This window comes from Lepisma saccharinum, unplaced genomic scaffold (assembly GCF_977018435.1).
Source record: "Lepisma saccharinum unplaced genomic scaffold, izLepSacc3.1 HAP1_SCAFFOLD_552, whole genome shotgun sequence".
NCBI classification, from domain to species: domain Eukaryota; kingdom Metazoa; phylum Arthropoda; class Insecta; order Zygentoma; family Lepismatidae; genus Lepisma; species Lepisma saccharinum.
The window spans coordinates 114126-138582 of record NW_028143230.1 but is presented as its reverse complement, the minus strand read 5'-3'; the positions used below and the strand labels follow the sequence as shown (position 1 = coordinate 138582).

General features: G+C 37.0%; 1 protein-coding gene across 1 annotated transcript in view; it reads left to right on the top strand.

Annotated features, from left to right (window-relative positions):
- Window positions 1-24457, top strand: part of LOC145983019 (uncharacterized) — an 85881-nt gene that overhangs the window by 39409 nt on the left and 22015 nt on the right. The window contains exons 7-9 of the mRNA XM_083116299.1: window positions 11584-11652; window positions 20278-20337; window positions 20654-20735. Coding sequence (XP_082972425.1) covers window positions 11584-11652; window positions 20278-20337; window positions 20654-20735 — 211 coding nt within the window. The remainder of the gene's footprint in view (window positions 1-11583; window positions 11653-20277; window positions 20338-20653; window positions 20736-24457) is intronic.

Genomic DNA, 24457 nt, shown 5'->3' with positions numbered 1-24457 from the left:
TCACCCACACCTGATCCTATTCACTCACTTGCCCAAGGTGGGAGATCATCCAACCTGTTATGGGGTCACGTGTGGTCAGCACAATGAACCCCCTGTCATTATTGTAGGTTTCCATGACTGGGTTACGCTACTCATTCGTATCTCTCCAATTTCCTCATGATGGTGGGTGGCCACTGGACCCATACACAGGCCGAAATCTCAGGGTAAAAGTTGTTACGCTTCCCCCAAGAGATTAGAACCTGCATGCATCCCGTAGCCAGAGTCTAAAGCCCAAAGCTTATACTGCACGGCCATGGTGCAGGACATGTGATAATGGTTTAAATTTAAAGAAATACAATTTGAGGGTTTGAAATGTTTTAGTCGACAACAAAACACTTTAGAAATAAGTCCCAAGCTTTCAACTCGATCTCAGTCATCATCAGGGCTAGTTGAGAGTGTTAATTTATTTCAGTATTGTCAGAATGGACACCGCTACTAAAATAAATCTCCATGTTGCAAGTTGAAATTGTTTTTTAAGTTTATTATCAATCTAGATACGTGAAAAATTTGATGAATAAGTATTTACGCAATCCCATGTATTCCTTATGGGGATTCAACTTCCAAGTTACAGCTAATCAAATGGGATTTTCGATTTTTTAGACAACCAAGAAATTGTTCGTGTTCTTTTTCCGTCACATGTATTTTTCTACAACATTGGACATTCCAGAGAGAACAAATAAAATAATGTTCCCTTAAGTGTAATGCTTTCTCCTTGCCTCCTACGGCCATCCTGGCAGTGCTGCCAAACCTGATATGCATAAAAGAGCTGTTTCACCTTAAATGGAGCTAAAGTTGACTTTCAAGGAGCTAGATTTAGGATAGCTGGCAAATTTTAGTTGTCAAAGGGGGGAGAGCACTGCTATTACCGTTAACTTTAAAGTTATGCCAATTTATTCTTATTCACTGTCTAGATCTGTCTGCATCACCCATCTCGCGGGTGGTCGTATGACCACAAGACATTATGCAGAGCAGACAATCTGCACTGTGAAGATGGACGAGCAATTTGAAGAATGTTGTAGGAGAATTACTGCCTTGTGCTTTTATTAAAAATTAAGAAAGAAAAATATGGACTAGAGATTTGCTCGAAAAAATATAGTAATTAACTTGGGTATGCATATTCAATATTCATATATGAGATTCGCAGGATTCATTCACAATTTTTTAAAAAATCAAACATTTAATTTAATACACTTGTAATAATAAGGATTTTCATTTTCAGCTAATTTTATTTGTCACGTACACATCACATCGCTTTGAATAAATACCTAAATATTAATGAACTGAACACGAATGCACTGCACGTCATCTCGTTGCTTTTTTTTTATCGAGAACAAACTAACAAATACAGCCAATATTCGGAAACCACAGAAAAAAAAACTCCCCTTTGCAAACTCACAGTTATCTTCACATGCCCAAATTTTGCTCTGATTGGCTGTTCCACAGAATCCAGTCGAGGAGAGTCAGTAGCAATTAGAACATGTCCTATTCCTCCCAAGCAGTCAGCCAGGCAGCCATCACATCCGGGCAGGTAGCCAGTTCAGCTCCAACTAACTGGATATCCAGTTCCATGTTATTTGGCCTTTACCCAGTAACTACTACAACACACTTGCACATAAAACATGACATTGTTGGTATGTCCAGAACATAAGGCATTGATACACCCATAAAAACCTGATGTGGGCAAAAGGGGGATAATTGCTGTCTCATGAGTCTGCTCATTAGTAGGGGCATGCATATTTCGTTTTTGACAAAAAAACGAAATTTGAAAAAACACATTGTAGTGTTAATTTTTCATGTTTTTGAAAGGTGTGAGATGCATTTTGTGACCATGTTTTGTCACGAAATAATGCGAAATGAACTGCAAAAAGCGAAATTAACTCTTAAACACAAAATTTAGGGTTTATTCACCGACGCGACACCTTCTGAGGTCTGAATTATCCTGAGAGTTATGCAATTCCCGGAAAATTGATTAATGCTGCTGTTAATATTGGAGAAGCAAAAATGGACTCCTTTACACAGAAATAAACTTAATACTCTGATAACTACATAAATGTGCTATTAGAAGTGAAATGTTAATTCTGTGGAATAAGTAGTTTTTAAATCAAATTTAGGATTATATTCACAATTTTAAAACCAAAATATCTTTTTATATAGCACTTTTCATCCAATTTTTCACTGCTATAACACCGATATTTTATTTTATTTACCGCTTTTGAACCCGAAATTGACTCAGTTTTTGTACCGAAATTTTGCTTTTTTATTTACCAAAAATATGTGCCTCTACTCATTAGATATTAAGATTTGCTCTATTATTGGCTAGATACCTTCGTGAATCAGACCTTGCTCCTACAATGTTTTTTGTGTGAAGCAAAGAATCCTTCAGTTATTCTGGCATGGCCCCAATATGTATGTCTTGACATGAACAGTTGTTAGGTTTTTCCCATGTAGTTTAATGATTTCTTCTTACAGATTCCATCTGTCTGCAACTTTGCATGGCCTGTTTCTGCACTTTTCCAGTAGTTACTTATGCATTTTAGAAGTTTTGCCTTTTCTGCTGATATTTTGATGTACAGTAAAACCTCGTTAATCTGGACTAAGGGGGGGGGGGATAAGTTGACCGGTTTAACGAAAGTCCTGATTAACTGAAATAACCTAAAAGAACAGTAGAAATTGCATTAAAACTCCATTTATAGTAACAAAACACGTTTGTTATGGTGTATTTAAAGGACATAGGCCTAAATACACTATACAGTACAGTACAAAGTCTCTGGGAAACAGAATTTCATCAGTGGTTGACTGCCTTTTCTTTGGGAAGTTCTGTTGTTGACTTCTGGTCACATGTTTTTTTGGGTTTTTTTTTGTTTGTTTTTTTGTTGTTTTTTTTGCGTGCTTGCCTTTTGCCTGCCTGGATTAATGAGGTTTTACTGTAATTGTATTTTTAACAATTGTGCATGTCATAATTTTGCATATATTAATAAAAGTGCTTCATTATTCTACACAATTCAATTCTGCATTTTCATAATACACAAAAATAAAAAAAAACCTGGTAGGTTACACTTGCATAAAGTTAACAACAAAGCAAGTCAGTTGACATCTTAGGAAACTCATCTCTCTGGTTTTAACTATAGGCATTGAGAAATACATCATTTGACACAAAAGTTCAGGAACTGTCTCATTAGAATGGAAGGTATTGAATTGATCAACTAAGACATTTATGCAAGCATTTTGTGCAGCATACAGCCATAGGTGCAGACTCCATGGGGCTGATGTGGGGCAGAGCCCCCAAATAATTTTGCTTAAGAGGATCTAATGTATTATTTTGCTTCTCTTGTAAAGTTTACTCTGAATTGTGCCACATGAACTTAACTTTAAATACACATTTGAAATTTTCTAGACCATCAACTTTGGGGGGCTGAGACCGCTAAACCATCAACTTAGGGGAGGCTACGACCAGAGACAGCAAAACACATGACTTATTACTATATACTAAGTATGTGATTATGAGTATTGTTAAAATTTTTCCTAGAAAGAGTTTCAAAAGACAATGTGAATGGAACGTTCAGGCTACAAATGGCTCTCACATGACATTCAGAACGAGATCGTTGATATATTTGGGAGATCTGTTTTGTGCTCCGTGGTAGCAGATATTAAAAGTCGAGAATATTTTGCTATTATGGTTGACAAAACTTGTGACATATCCATCTGTGGACAATTAATATTCTGCATTCAAACTGTGAATAAAAAATTTGATATTTTTGAGGAATTCATGGGCTTTTATTAGGGGTGTGCAGAATGGGATCGGCACGGGAAAAAATTTTCAATTTCCCCACAAGTTGGTAAATTTTCGGGATGGGAAATGTTCGAAATTTCCCGAAGCTCTGAAAATCTCAAATTCTACACGTCATTTTCACTTTAAGTGATTTCTGGATTAAAAACTAAAGATTTACGATAAGTTCCAGATATTGACAATGCAGAAAACATCGAGAAATAACAATATTTTAAAGTGAGCATTCGGTATTTCCCATCTGCTCGGGATCCCAAAATTTTTTTTCCCGATCCCGACTTTTCGGGATCCCGCACACCTCTAGCTTTTATGAGATTCCAAACACTGAGGCCAAAAATTAAAAAAGGGAGAGAGTGAATCATTCATTAATTTATTTCAGTGATCAGAGGCCCCCCCCCCAATAATTTTGACAAGTCGGCGCCCTTGCATATAGCATGACTGCAAAAATGGTCATGTTTTGTAACCAATGGCTCATTTTATCCATTTCTATCTTTTTCACTTTCTGTGACATTCTGAAAAACATGTCGAAAATGCCAGAGTTAAAAGTCGCAATATATTTTATAAGTACAGGACAGCTTACGTATTCATTTATGCAAATGCAGCATTTCTTGTCATCAGCTAATTTAGACATCACTGTTACCAACTATGCTTTTTGGTCACTTAAAGTCTTTACTTGTGTGAAACTAATGTGTCAGGTGAAGATGGATGAGTTAGGTAGGCCTAGATACCAAACTGTTCATAAGGAAGGTAATTAAGAGGAAAGTAATTTTGGAACACATCAGATGATACCACGATGTACTTTTCCGTTTCTATTAGTAAAGTTCCTTCATGTCTGCTGGCCAGAAAGGAAAAACAAACTATAATATATAGATTCAAAGCTGTGGTCTAGTTGGTAGGGCATGTGACTGTCACTCGGGAGACCTAGGTTCGATTCCTGGGGTGGGTTATCTAAGATCAGAATTTTTCCGGCCTTGTCCCTGCATAAAGTGGCTCTGGGGCTCATCCAGCCTAAAATGAACGGGCACCTGGGGAGCAGGGTAAAGGGAACTGGAGTATGGTGCTGATCACATCACCTCTAAAATGGCCCACATCCCCTAAATGTGCCTTCATGGCACGCTGCTATATGCACTTGGAACCTCACTTTTTTTTTGTCATGATTTCAGTGTTGTAAATCTTTCACATTAAAGAAGTCAGGTGAAATGACACCTTAAACAGTAGGTTTAGTCCTTATTCTGTGCATAAAGTGGACTTAAACACTCAAACAAACAAGCATTCTAAATAGGCCACAGAAAAAGATGATTTTTTTTTTATTTATAATTTGGAAATATGAACATTTGCATTCTCAGTGCATGATTAGTTTAAATAACTCTTGGATGGGGCGAGCAGCCCATCTTCTTTACCATATTTTTTCAGTCTTCTACTCTATGCGAAAAAAGATGGGATGGTAACATCGTTACCATTTGACTATTCCCATTACTATTTTTTCTTGCGAGTGGCAATGCTTGGTGCACAAAATGAACATTTAAAAAATGGCTGCTTTTGCAGTCATACATAAAGCGCTTGCATAAAAGGCTATTAATGGCCCCTATCTCTTCAAAATGGTAAAGCCTGGAAAAGTGAGGGAAGTGAAATGTTCCTTCTTTTCTTTTGCTAGGATTGGAAATTGAAAATATGTTTCACATTTTCCTCCCAACTGGATTATTTTTTTCAGGAATGTTTTGCATGTACTTTATTTTGAGGTATATATTTTCGATAACATTGAATAATTGTAGATTTGTTTGATTAACATGTAAAGTTGAAGACACAAAAGTTGTTTATTTGTATGTTAAATCATTATAGACTGGTTTGGGAAAGTTTGGGAATTTGGTTTTGCAAAGTGAGTGGGAATCCTGATCAGTATTGGATAAAACTCGTCATGAATCCATCTTTATTTATTTTCAACTTGTGAAAATTAACCTCCTTTTTTGTATTATTTTACCTGAACCAGATTGGAATAATTTATTTGGAAAATGCAAAGTTTTATTACTTTTACTGTAAACTTTACCACGGCACATGGTTTGGCAAATATACTCGTCATGTGAGAACCAGAAGGACGTAACTTTAATTTATCAGATTTACAGGAGATTAAATAATGTATTCTTAGGTATATGTCTGGCTCTCAAAGAGAGTCAGTTAATTGGAGATATGTGACACTACGTTACTGCTAAGGTTTGGAATTGGAGATATGTCAATCTGACTCCAGAAAGAGCTCTTCAGAGATTATTTGCCCCCCTCCCCCCCCCCTCGGTGGTGGAGTAGTTAGCACATTGCGCTACGTCCTGGGTTCAAATCCCAACCTGGGTATGGATGTTTGTGAGTGTTCATTCATCAATTTCATCATATCTTCACTCATCGTCATCTACACAAATTAGCCAAAAAGCAAAGTAAAATAAAGCAAATCAATCAGAGGAGATTATTTACACCAAATCAAAATTTGCATTTTTGGAGTTATGTTCCCCTGGTTCTCGCACAATGTACTGTGGTAGTTGGTGTTATTTTTCGTTCTCATTCAATGCAATTTGATTTTCAGGAACTATTATAATTTATGCTCTTGGTTAAACCTTATTTCTTTGTAAAAATAATAGCAATTATGTATTAAAGTGTCTTTAATCTCTTATCAGTGCTGATTGATTTTTGTTCTTTCAATTTCATTTATTTTATGTTTCTTCTCTAACACTTTGATTAATCATGAGGATGAAGATGGATGATGAGTGGATAAAATAGATTCGAAGGAAATAATCAAGGAATAGTAATTAAATAATTTTGAATATCTCAAGTTTTAAATGAAAATGATAGCAATATACTAAATTGTAGAGGATTTCATTAAAGTTTCCAATGATGCTTAAACGACTATAATCCATGAAATCCTGTTGCTATGAAGAATGTGGATCCAAAGCAACTCTAACCAAAACACATACAACCAAAATAATAAAAGAAATAACTCCAATAAATAAATCTAATATCATTTACTATAAAAGGAATAAAATTATATAATGAATCCATTATAATAATAACTATTATAACAGTAATCTACCTATTTATTAATATATAATTTTACTTTAAAGTGAAAAGGTTTTAATTTTTTAAGAGGACGATAAGACCCTATAGATCTTTATTTTGTTTTAATAATGTTTTGGTTAGTCATGAAGATATTTATAACACCATTAAGCCTTGTTTTCATGATATGAAAAACTCAATATGCTGACCAAGGCAGAAAAAATTATTTTAAAACAAACTAACTTAACGTTTCAACCTTCTAGCAAGGTCTTCTTCAGACTCTGTATCAAGTACAAATGAAACAAGGTACAAAACAGGAAGATATATATATATACACAAAAATCACTCTCCTCCAGACACAAGATTATTAGAAAGTTGTTTTTCTGGAACATTCCAGCAGGTGGCCTTCCCTTGTCAACTGTACTTTCACCTGACAGGCGATTTAGTTAAATATTTCCTATTATCTGGAAAGTGGGTATCATCTTTATTTCCTTTCTATCTTCTTGCTCTTTCTCTCTTGTCCTTTCCACTCTTTCTAACACTTTCTTCATTCTCTGTTTATCTTGAGTCCCCCATTCCAGTTCATTGTGTCTTCTTCCCCTTTCTTCTCTATTTCCTTGGCCTCCTTCCATTTCCTCACTAGTACTCTCTTCTCCCTTCCTATCTGCTTAGCCTCATCCCACTCTATGTCATGTCCTGTTTCTCTCGTGTTTTAAATATCGCATTTCTCTGTCTCTCTTAAGTCATACATCATCCCTATGTTGTTTCAACCTGTCTTTCAGCCTCTTTTTCGTTTCTAATATGTACACACTCTGACATTCTTTACACTTCACTTCGTAGAGAATCCCTTCCTCCCTTTCATTTGTACTTGATGCAGAGTCTGAAGAAGACCTTGCTAGAAGGTTGAAACATTACGTTTAATTTATGTTTTAAAATTAAATAAATTTCTGCCTTGTTCAGCATATTGAGTTTTTCAAGATATTTATGATGAGATGAATCTGTCCTATGGTAAATTTTGTAGTAAGACAAAGTGGCGTACTAATAACATCATAGAAAGAAATGCTTAATTATACCATAGTGGCATCAAGCAGATTACAATTCAGGGCAACATAATTTTTGAAAGTTTGCATACATCATACTTGACAGTGTCCTAAATTTTTTAGTGTTCCTTCATCAATCTCTGGTCATCCTCATTGTCGTGATTAAGCAAAAGTGGCAGAAATTGAATGTAAAATAACAAAAAGTACAAATACTACATTACCCTCTTTGTGAAATTAGTACTTTCATTAATTCTTCAGACATCTGGTTGTTGCAAGTAAGCAGTTTCACAATTACACATTTTTTAAAGTGGCACAAATACTTTTCTAATTATCCTGCCCAGAGCACTGCTGCTACCAAGTGGATACAGTGCACAGTTGTCACAGAACTCCCATGATCACGTGACATTATCCCATGTCAAATCAACAAGGTCCTCAACCTTATATTTTTTTATTAATTTGAAATACTTGATGAGTATGCCCCTCTCGTCCCTAACATAGGCATGCAATATCTTGTGTGGAAGAGCTCTTCAATACCTTTCCAACAGTGTCTGAATCACATCTATAGGTTCCTCGATTGCCAAAATATTGCAATTTGAAATTAACAAGATGGTAAAAAAATTGGTTGAAATTACACCCCTGTAATTTCGAACATACAAAAGATATGTATCTGTAACTTTGCATAGGTTCCTACCTAAGATGACCTTTTACTGTGCCGAAGTTCAAATGAATAAAAATATGTGAGGTTGAAAAGTTTTTCCTCGTTGGTTGATTTCACATGGAATGATCTTCATTGGATTTTTTCCTTTGCGTACATGCCAAGAAAGTTCTGTGCCACACCTATGCTGAATATGGACATGTTACGTAAACAATTCCAGATGTCATTTCCCCAAGTGTTGCATAATGTGTGACATGAGGCAAGAGAACTGTTTGGACATTTTGCATATCAACAGAAGTGTCCGTACTGAAGTAAATATAGCCTTACACAGTGAAGTACAGTGTTCTATGTACTTATGTCCACAATTTGGTGTGTATACATCTCTGTGCATCACAAAGGTGTGATCAATCAGGGTAATAATTTGGGCTCTGAAGTTGATGACTTAAAAAAAATATATAAAAATGTCCTATGGAATGAACTTAAAATTATTTTAAAAAATTATTATTATTCATAAATAAATAATGCCTCTTTTTATCTACTGCATATATTGATAATATTTTTCCGGATATACGTTTCTTATGTTGTTTCGAATGTTTTAGAAGCTTTTTCATTTTGCCTATTTGGGACCCCACTGCCTATTTTTAACTATAATGCCTTTTTTTGCCTTTTTCAATGAAATTTGACCATTTTTTTAAAAAAATTGTGTATATAAATTATTTTTCTCCCAAAAAACGTTGTTGGCATTTATTTTTCTTCCGTTTATTATGTGAATAATTTTCGCCTTATTGAACTCATGCATGTTTCAACATTGCTGAAGGAGAAAAGTTTGAGAAAAATGTATTTCATGCTCAGTTAGGATATTGCCTTTCGGTTAACATTTCCTTGTGCATGATTGACTGCTGAAGTGTACAGGTTGATTTCGAACACAAAGAAGATATTTCTGAAATCTCCCTCTCGAACCCGAAAATTTAAGGAAGTTGCATCTGAGCTTAGTACCTCCGCAACCAGTCTTGACCAGATGGGGAACCTGGATATCAGCAGCTATATATTATGCTAACGACCTTGAAAAAATCAGTGAGGTGATAGATGCTCTTCCAGAAAATGAAGCGGCTTCAATTCGTGAAGTGAAAAAAAATCCTGTGCTATTCAAGTTTATTTTTGCACATTATGGTGCATTGCCAGAGACAATTACAATTATAGCATCCATGAAAATCTTCGAGGAATCTATGCAGCAGATGATGGAAGTGCCAGGGGAAAAGAGGTCAGCTGTTGCGGAAAAGTGCAAACGGGTAGTGAGTGCAAATGAGAACTTGAAACAATTGAAAACAATTTGTGATATTCTAAAAGGTGAAAATGCTGCTACCAAAATGAGTCCAGCTACATTAGCTTGTTTTATGTATGCTCCAATAACTTCTGTCGAAGTAGAAATATAATTTTCTATTATGAAAAACATTCTCTCTGGCAGACTACTATCAATGAATGTTGAGAACTTTAAAAGCACCTTGTAGTTATGTGCAATCAAGACGGAGAAAATTGAATTGCTCTTCCCAATGTAGATTTTAACATGTTGCCAGAAATTATAGATAAAAGTAAGCGACTTCCAAATGTGCCTTTTTTTAATTTTTAGTGCCTATTTTCCACATTACAAATACCTTTTTTGCCTGCCTATTTTAACGAAAATAAATGCCTGAACTTCCGGGCTCTATTCATAAATTACAAGAGAATAGCTGAATAATTCTATAAAACTCGTTGTTTCGTGGTTTAAAGAGATAAATGCAATTTAGTGCTATTTTTTTTTCACATAAGATGCACAGTAAATTTTTCCAAGTAATTCACCTCCTTTCAGAGTGGGACTTGCACGATGACAGTTTTCTGTCCACATCCGAAAATACAGGATGTATCATAAGTAATAGCGCAAACTGACACAGTTGAAAGTACACGATAATAGAACCAAAACAGTCTCGGTAAACATGGGTCTACAAACGAGCCGTTTTCGAGATAATTACGAATGTGTGGTTACAAGCCGCCACTGATTTCATTCTTTGTAAACATCTTCCTAGTTGTTAAAATGCTAGTAATGTGTGCGAATGTGTGGTTAGAAGCCGTCACTGATTGCATTTTGTAAACACAGAGTGCTTTACTCCAAGGTTTGCTCTTTGTTTACAAAACAGAACATTTCCGAGAGGTGGCATCGTAATCAAACAGGATGGATACAATCAGTACAGGGAATTGTACATTCCAAAACGAACCAAGGGTGTTGAAAAGAATTCGAAACTCAATGTGGAATCGCGTACAGTATTGCATCCAGATGCAAGGACGACACTTTGAACACCTCCTTTAACTGGTACGAGTGTACAGTAATTGTAACATGTAAGATACTAACATTTGTTAAAGTAAGTAGAATGTTCAATTGAGATCTCCAATGACTTTTCTTACTGTATTATTAGCATTTTACCAACTAGGATGACGTTTACAAACAATGAAGTCAGTGGTGGCTTGTAACCACACAATTATCTGGAAAACAGCTCGTTTGTGGACCCATGTTTACTGAGACTTTCTTGCTTCTATTATCGTGTGCTTTCAACTGTGTCAGTGTGCGGTATTACTGATGATACACCCTGTATAGTTGTGTTATGATTTTGCATTGATCATATTTTTGATTGAATACTTGTTAGGAAATTGAATTATGTAATTTATGCTAACAAATGCATGAAACAACAGTGAAGGAGCAAAAAGGAACCTCAAAAATGATAGGAAATGCAACAAAACGACAAAAAATACTGTAAAACTACTAAATAAAAAAAAACTATGTTTTCTGCGTCTAACTGAAGGTAAACTGACTACTATCAGTTTTAGCATTGTCTTCAAGGCCCAGATTCATTGATGACTTTTCATCAACTTCCTAGCTCTGGTAATAATTATATGGGGCGTTCCACAATTTCTAGCTTTTCAAACTGGAAAATGTACATTTATTGTGTTCTATGATGTAAATAATAATAATAGTGTTCTGCTTTTGTTTTTTTTTCTAGTCAGATGATCTCGGTTGCCAAAGTATGACTGATATCCCTGATTTAAAGGATGCTGAGTGTTGTAGTGAGGTGAGTTGTCATTACATCAGTGATTTATCCACACCCCCCTAACACCCCCCCCAACACCCTCCCAAATTTTGGTGAACACCCCCCAAGCAGAAAAGTGGAACACCCCCCTGTAGGGGGGTGTAAATATGGATGTTTATATCAACATTAGAATGACAAGCGTAGTCCAATGGACCTTTCGGTCAACTGAAACCAAAGTGTCAAGGAAGGAGGGTGGAATGTGCAGCATGGTCATTTCCTGGAAACACTAGCTCCCTTGACAAGGCTTCAGTCAGCTCTGGGGAAGGGACACTGCCATCTGGAAAATGTCTCACCTCTCACCCTCCTTACAGGGAGCACATTCCGCGCACAGTGTTGACAGTTCAGCGTTTGAATACCTTATACGTATATTTCTTAAATACGTTACAGATTCGTAAATTCAATTATTCAACCCCTGAGTCAATGAAATTTACATTTTGTTACATTTTCCTTTCGATTCTTTCATGTGAAAAATGTACGATAAAAGTAAGGGAAGAAATTAAAAGATACAGGTTTGACTCCTTGTAGTGAATTCTGTTACTATGGCTAGCAACACTATTTTCTGTAACTTGGCGAGAAGAATGATTTTGGAGTGTTAGAGAAAAGAACAGTCAAATGCCTTTGGCCTTAGGTCAGTCTCAGTGTAGCATCTCCGTTCGTGTCTTGTCGTTCTGTTTAGTGTATAACAATGTCTGAAACTTGACTGCAAAACTGTCGAAGAAGATAGAGAAAATGAAAAACCAGACAGAAAGAAACCGAAAGTGGTGAGTAGAAAATCATGACACTATATGTAGGTATAATTTCTTCCAACCGATATTCATAAAGTACCAATATAATTTTTTCTGACAGGGTATTCGATATAAAATGGCAAGTACAAAAGAACCTAAGTGATTCATTCACGTCTATAGTTGATGACCATTTTTGTGGCTCCAAGAGTTCTTACCTTTGTAAAAGAAATTATATACTATTAGAAAGAGAGTTGTAAAAAGGGGAGGGTCCACGTGTGGTGCTTGCCTGGGCGCTAAGTACAAATGGGGTGCCGAACAAGCAAAACAGATAAAAATAGAAAAACGTTAACATTCTGGTGCCCTGTGAAATTACTGGTACCCTATTAAATTAAAGTTATTGTCAGTTTGCAAAGATATAGCTTTAGTAAAGATTGTCTTTCTCTTTGTATCTAGTCAGTTCCCTGACATAATGACATGTTTAAGTTTATTCAACTTTTCAGAGGAAGCAAAGGAAGTGTAAGCAGGCCCGTAGCTAGAGGGGGCAGGGGACAACTGCCCCCCTGAGAGCCTGCTTTGCCACCCTTGTGAAAAATACAGAACGCCTAGAATTCTCACTAATCTTTACAATTACTCTAGCAACATAACAAAGACACTTATTGATTTTGTGATTTATAAACGTGTGGGGGATTCAGTATAATGTCGTTATCAGGATTGGGAGGGAAACATTTCCTTTTTGGTAATAGTGATTCATGTGGTAGAGAGGGAGTGGATATTTGATTTTTGTTACTTATCGTTGCTTTTCTGCCACTTCTAGCTAATCGCAACAATAAATGATGATGTGAAATTGATGAAGAGACACTCATAAACAGTGCCGCAACCACAGGGCGGCAGGGGGCATTGTCCCCCCACCCTCCTGACCTTGGAAGGAAGTCCATTCTAGGGGAAGCAAACATTGAAGTAAAAAAAAAACAAGGCTAGGAGAATCTAAGAATAGCAGGACAATTGGATACTCATGATGGAATTAGTTTTTAGGAGATTCTTGCATTTTTCTTCGAGAAGGCCAAGGGCACTTGCAAGGGGCAATTACCCCCCCTCTCGATTTCAAATTTTATACAAATAAAAGTACATTTCGTAAAATGTTCTTGCTCGCTTCGCTCGCAATGCCTTCTATTCTTATAGTCCAAGTTCAGAGCCATAGCTATGGGGCGGTGGGAGTCAGCCCTGGGAACCAAACGATCTATATGAAAAAAGAAAATGTTAAAGAGAATGCCATGGTGCCCCGTAAAATTATTAGCGCCCTATTAAAACAATTTCTTTCTATGAAACTTAATATGAAATATTAATGATGACACTGTAATCCAAGAAGTCATTGATCAATCAAGGGATTCCTATTTGTTTGTCAGGTGTCAAAACATGTATTTCAACTATAATATAATACAATTCACACAATATTTTGCAAAATGGTTAACGTAATCAGTAACCAAACATTGTCTGCAGTGATGCAAGAGTCTCCCCTTTGAAGGAAATAGAGTCAGTGTTGGACACCCATATTTTAGCAAGTACAAAAAAAAATGTATTACAAATTTTTACATAGTTCATCAAAGTGTAGATAATATGTAACCATTATTATTTAGTTAATTCGATTTTTCTTGCATAACAGAACACAATGGTGTTGTTGGATTCTCGTTAGATTCCATTGATTCCTTTGTGTGGAAAAATCTTGCATACTGGAAACTAGAGGGAATCATTATGAAGCATGATTTATAAAGGGCTCCCTTAATCAGTTCTTCAGAGAGGCCCATTAATCGTCTATTAACATTATCAACCTGTAAATATCAAGTAGATATAGTCCCTATTAGCCTATTTATGTTAAACTTTATATTCTTTGGCAATCTGGAAAGGTCATTATCGAAAAAATGCCATTTGATGTTGCTCGAAGTTTTTTTTGTCCGTTGCAGTTTCAAGATATCATCCCTTTTCTGTTACTTATCTCTTTTGGGGAGGTGTCAAGTGCCTATGTGTACCCTGCTCTGCTATATCTGTCAATGCGACCGACACAGTATATTAAAAATTTGCCCCCTCTAGAATTGACTTTGCCTCCCCCCCCCCCCCACACAAAGAATTCCTGGCTACGGGCCTGAGTGTAAGGAATTAAACATAAAAGAAATTTAATTTCCATTAAGTCCCAAATTTATATCTGACCATAGGCACACCAGTGAGGGCACGACGGCACTTGCCAGTTGCCACTGCCTGCTGGAAAACGTGGAGAGAGAAAATTTGTTTGGTTCATTGTGCTCTTTGTGTTGGATAGTGAAATAAATGCTATTCAATTTTTAAATAATTGAAAATAAAATTAAGCATTGCCTCAATTTTGAAGTGAAAATTCATTTTCTTCCTTTTACAGTTAACATGCCATGCGTTTATTTGCACATGCTATTTCGTTTTCTTTTAAGGCAAAGAGGCACGTGACTCCTAATTCCCTAGAGTCTCTCATTTAGTATTTGAAAGATAAACTCTCAAAAGCGCCAAGCGTATTTTCCAAAGTTTTTTAAGGGTATAATGCATATTATTAATTAAACATAGCGACAGTATCCCCTGATGTTTACTCTTTACAATCTTGCTTTGCTCGTTCGGCGTCCTCTTTACCTCACCACATGCCCCCTGCCCCCTACTGTTCTAACAGAAAATATGCATGTATAATTTTAATAGTTCTATGTAGCGAGTGAGTTCCAAATTCTGCTGGTGTTTTCAAATCTCTGTTTAAACGATGATTCACAAACTGAAATAAAGTAATGAAACTCGAAGACGTTAAAATATAGTGGGAAGTTGGGATGCACGTTTGATAGATACCTGATATTGCTTTTGAATGAAATCGGTCAAGGAACTTCATATTGAAGTCTTCAACGAACGAGCAAAGCAAGATTGTAAAGAGTAAACATCATGGGATACTGTCGCTATGTTTAACTAATAATATGCATAATCAGTTTGCAAAGAAATAGTTCTAAATATTTTCTTGCTCGCTTCGCTGGCAGTGTCATAATTTATTTAAGTCATTATATCTGTATTTATTACTACTACTTCAGACAGGCAAGTGCGAGCACACCCATGCAATGCATTGTTACTGATATTTCAATTGGGTACCCCCAAGTTGAACTCCGAGTTACACCTATGGCAAGAACGATACAAATACAGTTAAAATATTGCGCAAGTGTTCCTAATTTCTTTATAACTAGCTTAAGAATTGCATGAAATGATTCCTGGTAATAATATGTTAAAATTTTGTGTTTTGTCTAACGATTGATTAAATCAAGTACTGAACGTTATCGGAAGGAAAGCAATACTCGAAACGTTAAATTGAAATGTTAACATTAATCTATTTTCCATCTTTTCCTGTATTTGACATCTTTTTTCTTCTGAAATGTTACGTGAAGGGAAGGGAGGTGGGGGGGGGGGTTAATCTCTAGAAACATCCTTGAAGAAATTGAATTAGGGCGAACATTTTTAAAACGGTCCAAAATATGCACTTAACTTCCCCAAACTTACACCCCCCCAAAATTTTCCAGCACCCCCCCAAGGGAAAAATCCTGGATAAACCCCTGCATTACATTCCAAAATAATGTTTACACTTTCTGAACATTGATAATGAGAACACTAATAACAAACAGCAAGTATGAACTTTTTTGGGTGTCACATACCTTAAAGTTATAGGTGTTCATTGGCAGCAATACTTTGTCTGCAATGAACAGATTGACAAATCAACAAACAGCAGATATGGTTTCCACAGGAAGGTGTTACAAACAGTATTTGTTTTCTTTTGTGTTTGTGTATAATTCTGTATGCTTGATTTTCTTCCTTGCTTCAGTGTAGTTTAAAAGAGCCAATAAGAATTGAACTTTCAGCCCTCCCCAATATGACATGGGAGGAAGTATAAATATGGCCTCTCTGACAGAGGACAGGACAGTGTGTGTAAAACGGATAGCGGAAGGGAGAGTGATCTTTCGGTCTTCAGCGGCCTCACCTCAGAAAAAGCATTCTGAGGCGGTTCCGCCGATGCTAGCTAGCTTCCATGCCGCGGTTCCGCCATGGGGTTCAAATTAGAGAAATTATGTAAATTAGAGAACTAATAAAAGAATCCGAGCCTTGTTTGATGTAAATAATGTATACATCCCATTCTGCAAGTTTCATCAATCACCCTGCAACATTAATTCAATAAGTTCTTGCCTGTGATTGATTCTTTGTTTCCGAGTGCTCTGGTGAGGAACGGGATGGGAACCCAGGACTAACGAGCCTATTTAGTTGTTGTTTTTTTTTTCCTGCCAGAAGCAACCCGGTAAGTGTGGAGTGTACGTAACAAAGGGAAGCACAGGTAATGTCAATATCATATTTCATGTTATCCAGTGGCCATGGCCTTGTGAGGTACACATCGTTCTTCAGTTTCCCAAAGGTAGAAATCTAACAGTGTTAAATTGGGAGATATGAGTGATTATTTGACACTTCTTACATTGCTCAGAAGAAAAATTGCTCACCTCTACCACTTTGGGTACACAAATGCCTACTGCCTGGTGGGCTGTGATGGAACTAGAAACAAAAGAATGCCTATACATGCTCACACACACTCACTCATTGTAGATATTGCAGCTGCTTCAAATACAAAAAGTTCAGTCAAGTTATCTTTAATAGTTTCTCTGTTACTAACATTCAAAGAGTGTAAACTATTTTGGGACACTCCGTGTATTAAATCACCCACTCTAGACCAACAAAATTAAAGTAATATACCATCTTGTATTGCCTATTCAGTGTCTGGTCCATGACTAAGTAACAGAAGACAGGAAAGACAGTTTGTGGTGGTAATACAGGGTGATCAAAATGAGTCGCAACATTATGGGGATACAATTATATAATATTTACAATAGGTGCTGGTAGTGGTCGCCATTGTGAGATTCACACAAGTGCATACAGTGAATCCTGTTTTTAAAGACTCTTCTTAACGTTTGCTGCAACACAGTTTTGAATACTTGCTTGCAATCCCAGAATAGTGTATGGATGTCTCATATATGCAGCATCCTTGAGGTAACCCTACAAGTATAAGTCAGACGGTGATGAATCTGGAGAGTGAGCTGGCCACATCCTCTGAGAGATTACTTGTCCATGAAAACAGGGTACCAGAAACGCCATTACGTTGTTGACGTCATTGACTGTAGCATTATCCTGTTGATACCACTTATGCTGTAACCTGTCTGCCTGTATAGTGTCAACAAACACTTGAACCATATGTATGTATCGGTGACTGTTCACTTTGTCATAAAATAATGTTATGAAGATGCAACTGCGTGACATTCAACACCAGACACCAAATTTCGGTGAGTGGAGAGGCATCTCATACAGCTGATGGTTTTCCATCGACTAAATTTGAGAATTTTGGGCATTCACGTACCCATCAAGGTGAAACCACACTTAGTCAATTAATGCAGTTTTCATTGTTAATCACCACCTAAGAACAGGGTTCCCACACACCTGGAAAACCTGGAAATCTCAGGGAATTTGAAAAAAAATACAAATCTCAGGGAAAATCTTGTAATTGTTTAATGATTCCCAATGAAGCAAAACTGAGGGATTATAATATGCTCATGTCTGTGGATAATCCAGGCTGTTGTAGCATTTCTCTTTCAGCAAGGAACTCATATCTATTTGTTTGTTTCTTGTTTTTATATGTGATTCCAGGGCTGGTGACCAAGTGTATACCCTCAAAAAATTTGAGCTTTTTAAAATTTAATTAACCGATTTCGATCTTTTACATGACGTAAAATATATTTCAAGATGTGGAAAACGCATAATAAAGGTAACCTGTTCATCTGATTTCCCTTATTAGGGAGTAGTTTTAAGTTTTTCTTCCTTCTTATTTTACAAAATAGTAAAAAGAATGTGTCCTGTTTAGGGAAATATTTATTTTCTGCCATCTTTTGTGTACAATATTGTTGATTGTGTATTTACTGCATTTAGAACAGAATTTTAAATATTTACTTACTAGTGCCATATATGAATTATGCACTGGTCACAAATACTTGTTCATATTTTAAGTTTTTGATCATGTTCAACTATTGTTATAGTCATGGCATGACTCGTGAATTTTTACATGCCTCAATAGCTCACATATGTGTAAAATGGAATCACTTGTAGGACCAGCAGATCTACATTAATATCATGTAGTGAAATAGTTTTCTCAACAGATATGCCAGAATGACATATTTGACAATGTTCCAAACCCCCAAACCTATGTTCCCATTTCTTCATGACTCCCTAGAAAGTGTTGTTAGAGATGTAATGGGGAGATTCATAAAAAGTGACATCTTGAACAATGCAAAAAATAGTTTTAAATTAATGCAAATTGATGTCAGGAATTCTGACAACTCGATTCCTTTGACAAAGATTGATATTGGAATTGGTGCCAAAGCTGCTTTGGAAGCTAAAGAGGTGAATGAAAAGGAGAAGCTTATGTTTTTTACTAGCTGCAGAATTTTTTTACAACCAACAACAGAGAAGATTGTTGAACGTAGTCCCCTTAAGTTCAGGTTGGTGAGAGTCGCCAGTTGTTTAGTTCCGAAGCAAATGACTCAGTTTCCAAAGGGATGTGCTCAGCGCATGGAAGACCTGATACAGGAACTTCTCAGAGAAAGAGAATGAAGGCTGTAACTGGTGATAAAGTAATTCACAAGTTTAAGACATTGTTGCACAATGTCAGTAGTGAAATTGAAGGAGAAGTTTTGTAACTTTTCAATCAAAACTGATGCACTAGATTCTTTTTGACAGGTGTCATGAAGGGCAAGGATGACTTCTCTGAGTTATGGAGCACTGTTAAGTTGGTTTTGATTTTATCACACGACAATGCATATGTGGAATGTGGGTTTTCTGTAAATAAGCAGGTTTTAATAGAAAACTTGAAAGAAGAGTCTGTTGTGGCTATTTGGCAAGTTTATGATGCAGTGAAAGTGGTAGGAAGAGTGTCAAATGTAGAAGTAAGCAAAGATATGATCCAGAGTGTTACAGGTGCACGCATTAGATACGAAGAAGCATTGCAGAAGATGAGAAAGAAATGTGATCACAAAGAAAACAAAAGGAAAGAAATTAAACGTAAACAAGTGAGATCCGTGCTTTACAAGCCAAACAACAAAAGATGCAAGAAGAAGCAAAGGCTATTGCAGAACAATTAAGAAAACTTGAAGCTTCTGAGAAGTAAAGTTTCTTAATTTGGTGTATCCGACATTAAGTACATTTCTTGTTTTATATTTCAGTCTTAGTAACTTATTATTCCTTTTTAAATCAGTACTAATAATTGTCACTTCATTTTTATATGTTTTAAAAATTCCAATAATTTGTTTGTCTTAACTATTATTGTACGCATTACAGATTAATTGATATTGTATCCATTTATAAACATCTATGAAAAGTGTGAAAAATGTTCTATATCAGATATGTTAGAAATTGTTTCAGAGTTGTTTAAAGTTCTAGAAAACTGGTCATTTTTGTTCTTAAATACATGCAAAGAAGTGTAATTTTATTTTATTATTGAACTAGTTTTGTTATTTGCATCAGAAAACAACAGTAATAAAGAAGGTGAGGATGGTATGGCTATGAGGGGAAATGGAGGAGGCCATTGTAAAATTATAGAAGTCATTTACTGTGCATTCAATACTCTGGAAAAAATATGAGGATTCTGGAAATCTCAGGGAAAATGGATTTGGAGTTTGCGTGGGAACCCTGTAAGAAGCAATAATATAGTAAAAATAATGATCAACTACATTTTCCCATAAAGTTGCATCTGTTTTTGATCACCCTGTACTAGCGTGTGGAATTTTAAAACACTTTTTTTTTTCTTTTTTTACAGAAGGGCAATGTTGTAACTTGTATTGTCGAAGGAGTGAAGCCTGGAAATTATTGCATAAAGGTAAGATGTTTATTAGTTTTATTACTATTGAACTCAGCACATGAAGTAAATTTGTTAATATTTATACCACTGTTTGGAACGTTACTTCTTAGAAGTTAGTTAGTTACTCACTTTCAAAAGTAACTCCAATACCGTTACCATTTGAAATAACTAAGTTACTTTCACAATTACTTTTTTCTATAACTTCTATAACATGGTCCATTCCTCAACTGCAAAAGGCATATGCTCTCATTCATTTTCCTGACTGTAACCATGTACATTTGAACTTTTGTGTGCTTTATCGACTAACACGGTATTCTTTTTTCCTGTGATCCAGATAGAACTTCTTGACGATCGTTGTGCATCTGATACTGTCTGGCTGAGCACAGGTGAAGATTGCTTATGGTATAAGAAGAAAGGTAAGTGGATAGATTTAACAAGGAAAAGAACTGGTATGCGTTGGTATTATAATGATTGATTCTTATTGGCCCATATCTGATTTGAAATAAAAATCATATTTGTTCAGTCATTCCTGAAGGTTTTGATATCTCGATTAAGTGCTGAGCTGGGTTATAAGGGCTGACCCTTCCACGTACTATACCCAATTGTGAATCTCACTTCCACGTAGTACACCCTGGACTGCATTTTACAGACTAACTAGGCTCTGGGGTCTCTGCCTACGGCCGGTATAATCCTCGTAGAAGTGTGTGTGTGTTGTCCTGTGTTTTGTCCTTGTGTGTGCTGAGTGCCCCTTGACAGACTCAGCTTTTAACTCAGGTAAGAATATTTTAGTCCTTCGACATTACAGTTATTAGTTGCGGTAGTGTTATTATAGTGATTATATAGTTATGGAAAAGGGCTGGACACTGTATAATGTGACTGGTGCAAAATAGCCTAAGTGCTGACGCACCCACAATTTCAAATTCAATAAGTACTCCTTCAAAGTACTCCCCTGCACGATCTGTACACCGAATTTTCCATTGCTGGAAGCAGTGTTGCCAGTCATTTTCGGAGATCATGTTCATTACATCCGGCGCTTTTCTTTGCACAGCTTCTACTGTCTCAAATCTGGTTCCTTTTAGGGCGGACTTCACTCTGGGGAATAAAAAGAAGTCACAGGGAGCAAGGTCCTGCAAATACGGCGGATGTTCTAATACTGGGATGCCATATTTAGCCAAAAATGTCTTCACTGACAGGGCCGTATGGACAGGAGCATTGTCTTGGTGCAGAATCCATGACTTCCGTTGCCACAAATTAGGTTGTCGTCTTCTTACTCGCTCACGAAGGGTTTTCAGCACATTAATGTAATGATGTTGGTTTACAGTTTGACCCTCGGGTACCCAATGAACGTACACAATGCCTCGAATGTCGAAAAAGACAATGATCATGGCTTTGAATTTGGACTTGCTCATGCGAGCTTTCTTGTGACGTGGCGAACTCGGGGTCTTCCAATGCATTGATTGCCACTTTGTGGCAGGGTCGTACGTGAAAAACCACGATTCATCACAGGTTATCACTCTCTCTAAGAATGTAGGGTCTGTTTCAATGTTCTTCAAAGTGTCCGTACAAATGTTCACTCGAGCTTCCTTCTGTTCCAATGTCAGGTTCCTTGGCACGAGTTTTGAACACACTTTACTCATGTTCAAATTCTCGTGTAAAATTTGTCGAACACTTTCTTTGTCTATTCCTGTGATTTCAGCAACTGCTCTAATGGTCAATCGACGATTTTTTCGAATCACATCACTCACTTTTTGAATGTTTGTTTCCGTTTTCGACGTGCATGGTCGTCCTGAACGTGGGTTGTCTTGGATCATTTCCTGTCCTTCTTTAAACCGTTTAAACCACTCAAACAGTTGTGTGCGTGATAAACACTCATCCTCGTACACAGATTTTAACATGTTGTACGCTTCTGTTGTGTATTTTCCCAGTTTGTAAAGGAACTTCATATTGACACGCTGTTCCATTTTAATACTCAGCATTTTTCCGACGGAGCACAGATGCACGTTCCGCTTTGTCCAAGTGCCACAGTGAAACTGAGAGGCCTGCACCCAGGGCAATTAGTCATTCTGTAGGCAGGGTATGGTAGTATAGAATCATGCATTGCTCAACCTTCGCGCATTTGTTGTTTGCCAATAGCAACATCAATCCGATTTTTTTCTAGCCAAACCTCGTAGCACTTTGACCCAATACAAATACTGAAACCCTTACTAATTGCCACCAGTTCTGATCTGATGCCAGTACTTGGAAATTGAAACAATCCAAAACAGTTCAGAATATTTTATAAAATTGTTCATAATTGGAACTGAACCATATCAATCTTCCAAAAATTTTCTTTAAAATGTTCATAATTTTGCTAACAATGCTGTTTCCAAAAATAATTGAAATTACTCATTTTGCAAAAATTTCCAGGATAAACTGAAAAAGTTTGAGGACCCTTGGATATATCCAGAATCCAGAAACATAGCTGGTATTAATGATTAATAGGTCATGGATAATTATGTACTAAACAATTGGTAGAATATGTACACATACAGATGGGATACAAAATAATACGAACACCTGTGAAATTAGAGAAAATCTTTATTAATATGGGGTTGGACCACCCTGTGACTGAAGTACACTTTGTATGTGACATGGGATGGACGCATACAGGTCATGCACAATGTTGAAGGGAATATGGAGCCATTCTTCCTCCAGAGCAGTCTCCAATTCCAAAAGTGTGGCTGAATGCGGACTTCGAGCACGCAGTTTGGTCTCCAAAATTCCCCACAAATGTTCTATAATGTTCAAGTCAGGAGACTGTGGGGGCCATTCAAGATTTCCTACTTCATCATGATGTTCTTCGAACCATGTTTGAACAGACGCAGCCGTGTGGATAGGAGCATTGTTGTCTTGAAAAAGCAGCCGCTCCCCAGGAAATAAAGTCTCGACAAAAGAATTGAGATGATCCCCCAGAATGCTCTGATAGTGATTGGCGTTGATCTTCCCATGCAGAGAAACATGTGGTCCCACACCGTGCCAAGATATCACACCCCATACCATAATGGACCCACCTCCATGCTTCACAGTCGGCAAGAGGCAGTCAGGATGAAATGCATCTTGGGGCATTCCCGACACATAAACGTGCCCGGTGGTCTGAAATAACTTGAATGTTGATTCATCAGACCAGATGACTTGTTGCCACTGCTGTGGGGACCAACTTGTGTGAGCTGTGAACCATTGGCGTCGCTTGACAGCATTACATGATGTCACCAACGGCTTACGAATTGCCACTCTGCCATGAATGTTTGCAGCATTGAGTTCCCTTTTGACAGTTTTGGTTGAAATGGGGTCCTGGAGATGCCTGTACATTTCAGATGTTATCTTGGATAACGATTGCTTGTGCTTTCAGGCCACCATGCACGTCAACACCCTCCTATCCCAAGCAGCAAGCTTTGTCTTTCGTCCACTTTTGTGCTTTGAAGATGCCATCTTACCTTGTGTTGCGTATGCTGTCATAACGGCTGATACTGTGCTCCTTGCACACCCCACAAGGTTTGCAGTTTCCGTCACCGTGTCTCCAGCTGAACGTGCTCCAACAATCATGCCTCTTTGGAACTCTTGTCAGGTCTGACACTCCAGTGTCTCTTGAGAGCGTACGATAGACGAATGCACCACCAATGACTGCTGTTGACAGACTAATACCTTCCCCTACACGGCCACTAGGTGGCAGACTTCAGTGCCAGGTGGTGCTGCAGTACTGCCGGTGTGAAATGTGGCATACTTTTCACAGGTGTTCGTATTATTTTGTCCCCCATCTGTATATGTATTAAAAAAATCAGAATGACATACTGAAAACATTCAAAAAGTAAGAAATATGTTAACATCAAAAACATTATATTATCAGCATTTCCATACTATGTTTTTGATAAAAATTGCTTAATGCCCACTGAGATGCATGGACACGTTGAGAAACACGGCAACGGAATGCAACAGACGTGTTTCTGCCATCTCAGTGGATGATAATCTTCAAGATAACCTGCAGACTTCTGACACGGAAATTCCACTTTATACCATTTGATTTCAATAGAAGCAGGCAACAGAAGTTCTGTTGCAGCATTTCTACATGTTTCAGTGGGTGTTAAGCTTTAGACAAACCAAA